The sequence below is a fragment of the Mastigoproctus giganteus genome, chromosome 10 (genome assembly GCF_048544385.1).
Source record: "Mastigoproctus giganteus isolate SK-2022 chromosome 10, ASM4854438v1, whole genome shotgun sequence".
NCBI classification, from domain to species: Eukaryota; Metazoa; Arthropoda; class Arachnida; order Uropygi; family Thelyphonidae; genus Mastigoproctus; species Mastigoproctus giganteus.
The window spans coordinates 155,639,990-155,652,213 of record NC_143584.1 but is presented as its reverse complement, the minus strand read 5'-3'; the positions used below and the strand labels follow the sequence as shown (position 1 = coordinate 155,652,213).

The 12,224-nt window shown below is 37.1% G+C and overlaps 1 protein-coding gene across 2 annotated transcripts in view; it reads right to left on the bottom strand.

Annotated features, from left to right (window-relative positions):
* Window positions 1-12,224, bottom strand: part of CROT (Carnitine O-octanoyltransferase) — a 196,704-nt gene that overhangs the window by 92,469 nt on the left and 92,011 nt on the right. For both annotated transcript variants that reach the window (XM_090384007.1, XM_090384008.1), the window contains exon 4: window positions 7,012-7,190. In XM_090384007.1, the coding sequence (XP_090240133.1) occupies window positions 7,012-7,190 (179 nt within the window). The remainder of the gene's footprint in view (window positions 1-7,011; window positions 7,191-12,224) is intronic.

The window sequence follows — 12,224 nt, the reverse complement described above, 5'->3', positions numbered from 1 at the left end:
CTCATTCATCTTTCTTTTTTTTTCACACACACCAGGAAGGGATGCAATGGTGTGTAATGCAAATTTAAATACTGTAATTAAGCTAAATAAGTAAGAATATAAAAGATTAAAACTAGGATTAGTGTGTATTTAACTGTAGAATTTATGGTTTGTTTTCTTTCTCTCACACAATTATGCTCTCATTCATTCTTTTGGCTTTCATTTCATTTGTTCGACTCTTACTTTCTGCACTGCACTCTCTGGCAGTGCAGAGAGATGGACTGGCAATATGGGACTAAGTCAACCGAATTTAATAAATTACACACTAAAACCTTAAACCACTGTAGGACAAAGCAATCAATATTCATACCGAGCCTTCATTGCTTTGTCCTCCAGTGGTGTAAGTTTGAATGTCACCCAGGCCAAGAAGATCCCGGCTGTGCTAGTCAGGGAATTGGTGCTAAATCTGCTAAAGGAAGGTAATCAAGGTAAGCCATCAGTGTTAGCTTAAACAGTAAAGTGGAATTAGAAGAACTAGGTCAACAGGAAATCAGAATAGTAGGTACCACAGAAACAAAAAGAGTACATGATTACAGGTGAAATGCAGGTAAAATAATTATAAATAATTTTATTATGGAAGTAAGATACAATGCAAGGAAGGTGCGGAAATAGTTTTTAGAGTTACATCTACAGAGACATTTTCAGAAAATTTAGAGACAAAAAAAAATTAAATTAACAATATAGTAACAAGCTACTAGAATGTTGTGCAACCCTTTAATTACAAAACCAGCATTTCAGCACAAAAATAGCTACAAACATAGAGGGTGCCTAAAAGAACTAAGAAAAGCACAATTGGCTGTGTCATTATAGAAAAAGATCTTAAACAACTATACAAAGACAAAAGGGTAATACGAAAGGATCTGAGACTGGATGTTTTTGCACTAATTACCATTTTTATGTGCATTGTGCAAATTAAAAACGATAATTAATGCAAAAATAAGAGGTATAAAAACTATTAAAAACAGATAAAAATCAAAAAGTTTTCAAAATTTCCAACGACTATTAAATACAAGAATCTTCTTGCTCAAAAATCAATTGGCATTCCTGATCTAATATGATTTTATATGAAGAACGGCCAAAACTTAAGAGAATTTTAGTGGAAGCTACAAAACAGGTAGGAGAGTAAATACTTTGATGTTTGTAAAAGTAAGGAGATGACTGAAATGGAGGGGAGTTTGGATACTATCTCTATCATTGAGATAGAAAATGTAAAGAAAAATATAAAGTATGGAAATTCTAAAATTAAGTCTGAAATGTTGAAAGCCAGAGGGAGAAAATACTTGTTAGTTACCTGGAACACTGCATCCAAATATGGAGATTCACCTAAAAAAAACAGACAGCATTTGAAAGGGTCCAAAGACAAGCAACCTGTATGGCAAGATTTGCAAAAGGGTGTTCCCCCCCCCACATGGAGAAAGATTTCAAATTCATGGGCTACGCAGCCCATCAATTTGATAATTGGTAATTAGAGACCTTAGAGAAACCCTGACTGAGGCATATAATCATGGGTCTGAGAGGGAATAGCAAAATGAATGAAGGCGAAATTTTCACTATTATAAATGATTCCAGAACTAGGGGCCATAAATTCAAATTACAGGGAAAGAGATTTAGATTGAATAGTAGGAAGTTTTCTTTTAGCCAGTGAGTTGCTAATTACTGAAATAAGTTACCTCTGTGGGTAACATGAAAGCCTGGGGAAATGCAAAGGTTAGCAGGATAGATACTTATGTGAAGAGGGAAACATTTGTCATTATTGTTTTATTCCCTTTCCTTATTTTAAAGATTGTATACAAAAAAAAGCTTGCACTTCCACCTTTTGGCTAATAACTAACATTAAAATACAATAAGACCTCAAAAATCAGAAGTCTTGGGACCCAGCACAAGCTGGATTTTTGAAAATTTCAGTTTTTTGAAGGTTATGCACACCGTCCAAGTATTCAGGGGTAATTTGTTATTTTTGTTAGATAATACAGTAGTTATGATCTCTATAATCTCCAGAGAATAATATTTGCCAGAATTAAGCCAAAATTGTAACCTGTACTGCTGGATTGGTCAGTGAATAACATACTAGTCTCAGAAATCATGGTTGCAGGTTTAAATGCTTCCCCCCAGTATGGATATTGTGATTATCTAATAGTTTTTAATATGAGCTATAAAATAGTGCAACAAGATTTCAGCAACTAAATATCCTTAAAAACTAAATACATAACTACTGTACTATAAGAATTATACTGGCTACTCTGAACTAGTATTGAATGTCTCACAAAATGGATGATGTTATACATTACAGCATCTATAGAAAAGGCATGCAGCAGAAACAGAATGTCTAGAGTGGAGAGGGAGAGAGAGAGGGAGAGAGAGAGAGAGAGAGAGAGAGAGAGAGAGAGAGAGAGAGAGAGAGAGAGAGAGAGACTTTGTAAAAGATGGGTCGTTAATTAACCTAACTGCCCTCTTTTGAATGGAGTCTAGAAGCCCAAGAGAGTTTCCCACACCGTGGAAACAATATTGCAATTTTCAGGAAATAAGTGTGAATGAAGGCTATTCCAGAAAAAGAAAGCTGAATGAATAAATGAGGAAAAAGGTAGATTTAAGATTTGTATAGAGTAAGTAGCTGTCTAGAAGAAAAGTAATGCCGAGAGTGAAAGAGAAAACCCAGTTTTTTTTAGATGCAGAAGAAGTAATATTTGCGATGTACTTATGCCAAGACAGATTTGAAGTCAGGGTAATTTCTAATAGAAATGTATGATTATGTCTAGAAATCTGAGTGTAATGTGAGTAATAAGACAAGACTGAGTTTTAGGATTGAAATTAACTAAGTTTTCATTGCCCTATTGGAAAATTAACTGAAAATCAGCATTAAAAGAATCAGTAGTGGATATTCCAAAAGTTGAAGCTGTTTGTGCAGGACAAGGCTTCTGAAACCCTAATGTGGAATGCAATGTGCTATCATCAGCAAAACTATGGATAGAAGTTCCAGTAAATGGAAGAAAGTCATTAATATAGAAGAAGAAAAGTGTTGAAGAAATAAATGAACCTTGAGGAACACTGGCATTAATGGAGAAGTTAGAAAACAGGGCTTTCTGTCATCACCTGCAATGAGTGGTTGGAGAGAAAACTAGATATCCAATTACAAAAAAAACAGTTGGCAATCCATAAGATGGACACTTATTTATAAGACTTAATTACAAACATGACCAAAAGCCTTTGGTCAGGTCTTGATGAAATATCAAGAGCAACTGCTTGTGTTTCACCAAACTTTTCCATCATTTGTCCAGTATATCACTAGTGGATTGTCATTGACAAAATCCATATTGGATTTTGTCAATGACAACCCACCAATGAAATTTTCCATGATGGAAGATTTCTAGATAGTTTAGGAAATTGATGGAAGATTTCTAGATAGTTTAGGAAATTGATGGAAGATTTCTAGATAGTTTAGGAAATTGATGGAAGATTTCTAGATAGTTTAGGAGTTAACTTTTAACAGATTTCTCCATTACTTTAAAAAGACTAGAAGTAAGTGCAATGGGATGATAATTGGTTGGGTGGGTTTCTGTCAACCTGTTTAAGAAATGGCTGGATATGAGAAAATTTCCAAGCAGAAGGAAAAACACCAGTGGAACAAGAAAGTGTAAAAAAGCAATGCAGAACAGGAATAAGCTCAGATGCACAGGTTTTGAGAACAAGTGGAGAAATACTATCAGGACCTGGAGCTATCTTGGCATCAAGATTGTTCAAAATTCTTCTGATATCCTTTTGATGGAAAACCACAGGTGACAATGAGTAGGGTGTACTGGAAATGGTAAAAGGTGGTTTAATGAGATCATCAATGCAAGGGCGAAGATGCAAAAAAAAATAGGATGTAAGCAGGTCAGCTTTATTTTTAGCTTATTGTGCTGAGGCAATAGCACCATCAGGTTTCAACAGAGGTGTGGGAATACAGATGGGCAAAATTTGTGGCCAATAACTTTGGGAAGAGATCGGAATGCCTGACTACCATTTGGACAAGAAGCAAGTTATCTACTTTTGGCCTGTTCAAAATCTAGCTTGGACTGATTATTAACTGCTTTACAATTCTTATTAACTTTTGTGTAGGCAGAAAATGAACCTGGAGATTTGGATGCAAGCCAATTGAAATATGCAACATTTCGCTGAACTGCCTTAGCACATTTATTGGAAAACTAAGTAGATAAAGAGATACATTGTGGAATAAAGGATTTCATCCCTATAAGAATAATTTCACATGATCTGAGCAAACATTGATATAAGATGATTTAAAATAGTAATCCAACCAAGGAAAAGAAGAATAGAAATCTTGCAGTTAATTCCATTTTGCAACCTTGTAACAGCAAATAACACAATGAGAATAGCCATGAGAAAAAGGTTCTACTGGAAAAGAGACCATCACAAAGTTATGATCTGAGATGCCCAGTGGATCATTCACCTGAACCTCATACTTGGAAGGGTTCTTTGTGAGAAAAAGATCAAGGTGTTGGCTGTGTGGCTAGGATTGTTGGTATTTTGGTAGGTAAAAGAACAGTGTGTGTATGATCATTAATAATTGCAAAAAGCCTCCACATCTTGACCAACTTGGTCTATGTGATTAGAAAATGGAAGCCAGGTGGAGTTGTGAACATTAAAATCAAGAAAAATGACTTCACTGTTAGGAAAGTTTGGACTGGAGAAAGTTAGAGTTCCAAGTGACCTCTAGAGGAGTTGGGAGAATAATAGAGACAACAGATGATTTAACAGAATGGGGTAGAGAGATTTTAAGCCAGAAGTTTGAAAAGAGGAGATTCCAAATTACCACTGATATTCTCTGATGGAATATCAGAGTGAACATATGCACAAGTACCACCTTTGAAGTGAAAGGAATTGTACAGAAAATAATTAGGATAATTGAGATGAGCAGTGGTTGAAGAAACTGATAATTGCGATTCTATCAGAAAAAGTAAGTAGGGCTTGGTAGACTGTAAGTGGAAACAGACATCACTGAGATTGGAACTGAGGCCACATATATTTTTGATACGAAAAAGGAAGTGTTTGGACGGTTTAGATCTTTTTGCAGATATGTTTTTTTTATTAGTTTGACTATTTGTGAGTATTCAGTAGTAAGAAAAGGCAGGGAGGACATGTATGAAACAATGAAATTTTTGGTTGTGGTGTATGCACAGGAAGACTATACCCAGCTCCTTGACATAACATGGCATCGACAATGCCCCCTGTATACACACTACTCAGACACCCTCTCATCACTATGTGGCAGAGTAAGGAAGGTTGGCTCTCATTCATCATAATTTCAAAAGACATCAATCATACTTCATAATGGAAGAGGTGGAGATTGTATTGCAATAGTTGGCAAGAGGCATCTTCTACCACCTAGTATTGCCTGGTAACAGAGAGAAGCGGCATTCATCTGTGTGATGTGGATGATACACGATGGCCCCTGCTTATATTGGTTTACACCTAGGTGGCCACCTCCAGTATACTAGGTGCTGTATTTCAGGACTTGCACAAGGATGTTATACCCATGGTTACTAATGGTCCACCATCTTGAAGGTACAAGCAGAGAATCTGCTTGTACCTTCAAGATGGTGGGAGTGTTAGAGAATCTGCAGAATGACTGAACATTTCTTGAAATCCAATCAACTTTACTCACATGTCGCCTGAATATCAATTTCATCAGCATTTTTGACTCCCACATAGCAAACCCTAGCTTATCATACCTGAGAGAATGTCTGAAAAATAAGGAAATAAGAAAAAGTAAAATTCCATGAGTAACAAATATCCACTCTAAGATAAGTAAATCAAACTTAGGAAGATATAAGAATTTGGACAAAATAGAAGCGAGATTAGCCAAAGAGATATTTGAAACAAAAACAAATGGTAATAGGCAGAGGCAGACCAAAAGGAAGGTGGATTGATGGTATCAAGTAAGCATTACAGGCAAGACAGCTTACTCTGGTTAGACTAAAAATCTAACAGAAAATAAGACAGATTGCAAAAAAATTGTGAATAGAAGGACAACGATCTGAAGCAACTGATTGAAATTACTATAGTGACTTGTACACCCACTGAGCATAATATTTTTGGATGGTGATGGTCTTATATATAGAATGCTTCTTTCGGATGCTATCAATAAGGTTTCTTTCTCTTTTTTTTTGCAGAGGGGAAGGAAGGAACTAAATAACATTCATTGAAAACTTAGAATAATAAGTCTTATCTAATTTACTTTTCATCTTGTGCCTATGAATAATATTTATAGTGTGAACATTAAATTAATTCAAAGCAATGACTTTTAACTTCAGGAGATTAAAATAAAGTTTCAAATTGTTTCGTGCTTACTATTGCAAAGGCCTAATTTATTAGTAAAGCTTTTTTTTTTTTTTTTTTGTTAGTTGTTGGCACATCGGCTTCTGTGGCCATAATGCACCTCCCAAAGTTTTTGCATTTTACTCTGATCCAAGCCTGAGGCGGGATTCGAACCTGCGACCTTTGGGTTGCCAGGCATGCACTTTACCCACCTGACTAGCCCAGTCAGCAGTAAAGCATGTAATATTCATACTGCATTTATTCCAACTTAGCATATAAAACAACACTAATCACAACCATGTCCTTAGGATTTCATGTTAAAAATTAACACTGTTAATGTTAAAATGAAATTGAAATAATGAATGTTTTCAGGATAGTTAACATGCCTATTAAATGTCTAAATTAAAAGAATAAATTATATTTAAATTTGTTACTTCTTATTTACTTATTCATAGGAGAAGAGCATATTTCATGTTATTTGCTCTAATATTTCAAATAAAGTATAGCTAAAATTCATTTAAAGCAAATAGCAGCTCAATTATTTAAATTGGCATACAACCTTCAACTAGCTACCAAAATATGCAAATCAGTATTTTCAAACAATTAGAGCTTAAAGTACATTTACATTTTAAATAAAAATAAATGACAAACAATACATACTTCCTCAACAGCTTCCAGAATTCCAACTCAATATGCATATATAAAGCAGCAAAATCAATCTGTGAATTAGAAATGAGGGCACACACTTCCTCCATTCCACCTGCTCCCGACATACTACAAAGTGGGATTAGAGACTGTCTTGATGAAAGATAGGCAACTTCTTCCCACCACTTTTCTAACTAGAAAAAGTATTAAAAATAGCCTACTCAAATGTTTTAATTATTAACAGAATTATTATCAATTTGCATTATTTAAAAAAATATATCACTCAGTGTGGAAGTACTGCAACAATAACAAGAAATAAAGTTGTTTATTAAACAATATTTCGATATGATAAATTTCAAAAGGTAAATTTTCACTAATTCAAATGTAATTAAAATAACAGATGTGTATGATATTATAAAAATTAAATATCATGTCATTCCAAACTTCTTCAAACTCTGGACCATTATCAAGTTTTGGGTTTTGGGAGCACCATCCCAGATGTGGGAACAATATTCCATGGTAGAGTGGATTCCTTGGTAACACTTGTAATCACTTGGAAAAATTCCTTTTGTATACAGAACAACTGGGATCTTGGGTTGCATTTTTTTGATTAGTCATGAAGCAATTTAATTCATGAGAAATCAATATATCTATTTATCTGTAAACTGAATACTCTAAGGTTACTCTGTCTCTTTTGAGGATGAAATTCAAGCACACCAATTAAAAATCCTTATATCTCCACCTCAGATAATATTTGAAAAAGTCTTTTCAAAATTTTTTTTTTTTTTAATGTAAACACCAAACACGAGAGGTATTAGAACCTATAGTACTTAGTACCGTGCTTGGGTTGGAGGTTGAGAAGATGAAAGAAGATATTTGTTGACATTGGACTTGAACTTCTGTAGACTGTAATTTTCAGGAAATACGTATGAAGAAAGGTTGTTCCAGAAAATGGCAGTTGAATGAATAAACGAGGAAGATGAAAAGTTGGACAGTAAATGGACGTTGGCTGGTGGCCGCACGTGTTCAGACTGTTTTGAAAGAGGGAGCGGGAATTAGAGAAGCCAATTCAGAAGAACAGTGCCCGCGGAAGTATCTGTAGAAGAGGCATGCAGCAGAAACAGTACGTCGTTGAGACAACAAGTGGAGAGACTCTGTTAGAGATGAATCATTAATTAACCTAACTGCCTTCTTCTAAATGGAATCAAGAAGCCTGAGAGAGGTTTGGGAGCACCACCCCAGATGTGGGAACAATATTCCATGGTAGGGTGGATTTGCGATTTATACAGAGTGAGCAGATGTTTGTAAGAAAAGTAACGCCGAGAGTGAAAGAGAAAACCAAGTTTTTTAGATGCAGAGGAAGCAATATTTGTAATGTGCTTGTGTTAAGAGAGATTAGAAGTCAGGGTAATCCCCAAAAGAGATATATCATTTTGCCTAGAAATCAGAGTGTCACCAAAGATAAGAATCCTTTTTGCAAGATATAAGACAAGACTGAGTTTTAGAAAGGTTGAAATCAACTAAGTTGTCTTTGCCCCACTGGAGAATTACCTGAAGATCGGCATTTAAGGAATTGGTAGCAGATATTCGAGAAGTTGAAGCTGATTGAGCAGGGCAAGGTTCCTCAAAATGGAAAGTGGAATGCAATGTGCTATCATTGGCAAAAAAACATTAATACAAGAGGAAAAGAGTGGGGGACACCGGCATTAGTGGAGAAGTTAGAAGACAGAGACAGTGAGCGATCAGAGAGAAAACTGGATAACCAATTACAAAAAACAGCTGGCAAACTATAAGATGGTTATTTGGTTTTTTTAGGAGCATTAGCAGCTAAGGCCATATTGCTCCGGGATATGCGGTGGTCATTCCCTGACCTTTCCACATCCTCCTTATTTGGTGGTGATGGGCTCGAACCCCAATCTAATCAAGAAGAGTGTGCTACGCACTGCTGCTCCTTCCCACCTGGCTACGGAAGCTCCACCACAAGATGGAAACTTGTTTCGAAGACCTTTATGCCAAACAGGATCGAAAGCCTTTGAGATGTCAAGAGCAACTACTTGTGTTTCACCAAACCTTTCCATTGAATTAGTCCATAAATGGGTAACATAAGCCAGAATATCATCAGTGGATTGACGCTGACAGAATCCATACTGGTGATCGTTGATCAGACGGAAGGTTTATAGGTAGTTTAAAAGTTGGCAGTAAATTGATTTCTCCATTACTTTAGAAAGAGTAGAAGTAATTGCAATGGGACGATAATTGGATGGGAGGGATTTTCACCCTTTTTAGGAACTGGCTGGATATGAGAAAATTTCCAAGCAAAAGGAAAAACACCTTTGGAATAAGAAAGTGAAAAAAGGCGGCAAAGAATAGGAGTAAGTTCAGGAGCACAGATTTTGAGAACAAGTGGAGAAATACCATCGGGACCTGGAGCTTTCTTAGCATCAAGATTCCTCAAAATCCTTCTGACATCCTTTTGACAGAAGACCACAGGAGGCATTGAATGGAGTGTGTTGGGAATGGTGGGAGGTGTTTTACCAAGATCATTAACACATGAGTAGGAAGAAAAATGGGATGCTAGCAGGTCAGCTTTATCCTTGGCTGAAGTGACAACAGAACCATCTGTTTTGAACAGAGGTGGGAGCAGAGATGGGCAAAAGTTGCCGCCAATAGCTTTGGCAAGAGACCAGAATGCTCAGCTACCATTAGGGCAAAAAGCAAGTTTTCTACTCTTAACCTGTTAGAACTCTAGTTTGGACTGATTAATAACTTCTTTACAATTGTTGCGAGCTTTGGTGCAGGCAGAAAATGAAACCGAAGAATTAGAAACAAGCCAATTATGATATGCAACATTCTTATCTTGAACAGCCTTAGCACATTTATTGGAAAACCAAGGTTTAGCTATAGGACAAGATTTTAAAGTGGAGTGTGGGTTAAAGGATTCCATTCCTGCAAGAATAATTTCACTGACACGATCTGAGCAGACATTGCCATCAGAAGTTTTGAAACCGTAATCCGACCAAGGAAAAGAAAAAAGGAAATCTCGCAGGTCATCCCATTTTGCACTCTTGTAATGCCAAACAACACGAGGTTGGGAACAGCCAGGAGATAAAGGCTCCATTGGAGAATAGACAATCACCAAGTTGTGATCTGAAGTGCCTAAAGGACCTCTCACTTCAACCGTGTTCTTAGAAGGGTTCTTTGCGAGAAAAAGATTAAGCGTATTGGCTGTATAATTAGGATTGTCCGGTATTCTTGTAGGTAAATGAACAATATGTGCTAAGTCATTAGTAATTGCAAAAGCCTCAGCATCTCGACCTGCTGGGTTGGTAATCCGACCAAGGAAAAGAAGAAAGAAATCTCGCAGGTCATCCCATTTTGCATTCTTGTAATGCCAAACAACACGAGGTTGGGAACAGCCAGGAGATAAAGGCTCCATTGGAGAATAGACAATCACCAAGTTGTGATCTGAAGTGCCTAAAGGACCTCTCACTTCAACCGTGTTCTTAGAAGGGTTGTTTGTGAGAAAAAGATTAAGCGTATTGGCTGTATAATTAGGATTGTCCGGTATTCTTGTAGGTAAATGAACAATATGTGCTAGGTCATTAGTAATTGCAAAAGTTTCAGCATCTCGACCTGCTGGGTTGGTGTGACTAGAAAACGGAAGCCAGCTGGAGTTGTGAACATTAAAATCACCAAGGAAAATTACCTCACTGTTAGGAAAGTTGGACTGGAGAAAGTCAAGTTGCAAAGAGAGGAAGTCAAAGAGCTCCAAGTGATTAGTGCAGTTGGGAGAACGGTAGAGACAATAGATGAATTTGACACAATGAGGTAGAGAGATTTTAAGCCAGAGAAGATCAAAGAGAGGAGATTCCAAATTGCCAAGCCTCTGACAGGGAATATCAGAACGGACATATGCACAAGTACCACATTTGAGGCGAAAGGAATCATGCAGCGAATAATTTGGGCATCTGAGATGAACAGTAGTTGAATCAACCGATAACTGAGATTCTGTCAGAAAACGTACATGGGATTTGGCAGACTGCAAGTGGAAATGGACATTGTTGAGATTAGAATTGAGACAACATATATTTGTGAAATGAATTAGGAAGTGTTTGGGAGGTTTAGATCTTTTTGCAGATAAGCTTGCTCTATTAGTTTGACAATTCATGGTGTATTCAATAGTAAGAAAAAGTGGGTAGGACATGCTGTATGAAGTAATGAAATTTTTGGATATGGCATATGCATGGTAAGAATATACCCAGATCATTGACATAATGTGGCCTCGACAATTCTCTCCACATACACACTACTCGGACTCCCTCCAGTCACTATCTGGCAGAATAGAGGTAGCAAGATTATACACTAGCTGATCTGGAAGCCTCCTAGAGAGTTACCAATAGGTTCGATCTGGTGCATTAACTAGCGGCCGGCCTGTAAACACCGTTTTAGAGCTGTACCCTCGAAATGTAAGGAATATTGGATCTCGCCACGATGTTCATCATAACCTCAAAAGTCGTCAATCATACTGCATGATGGAAGAGATGGGGAAGGGTTGACCAGAACTTAGCTCTAGAGACTAAACATGGGTTTCACCACTTTAAGCCTCGAATAAGCAAAGTGGTGGTATTGTACCAGTTGATGAGAGTCACCTACCACCTAATACTGCGTGGTAACATAGAGGGGGTGGCGTTCCTCCATGTGTTGCGGGCACCATACCTCGACCCCCGTTTACGTTGGTTCACACCTGGGTGGTCACCCACCATGTACTTGTGCATGGAGGTTATACCCAGGATTACTAACAGTCCCACCATCGTGAAGGTGCAAGCAGAGGATTTGGCTGTCACAGACCATCCAGACTTTGCCGAAATTGGATCCACTTGACTTGAGTGTCATCCAAATATCAGTTCCATCAGCGTTTTAGACTCCCAGGTAGCAAGTACGGCTTGTCTGGCATATCTGAGAGAATGTCTGTGACAGCCTCAAGGACCAAAAATGGGTGGTAAGCATATCTATTCAGATATGCTTACCACCCTTAAGGCTAGAGAACCTTAAGATAATTTTCCTCAAATACATACCAAGAAAGATAGCACCAAGAATAAAATTTTTAATTCTGTTAACCTACACTTGAGATTTTATGAGTACAGTCAGTCCTTGTATAGCACGATAGTTGTGTTCCTAGAAACCCTTGTGCAATGCAAAATCGTGCAATATAAACAACAGGCCCTATG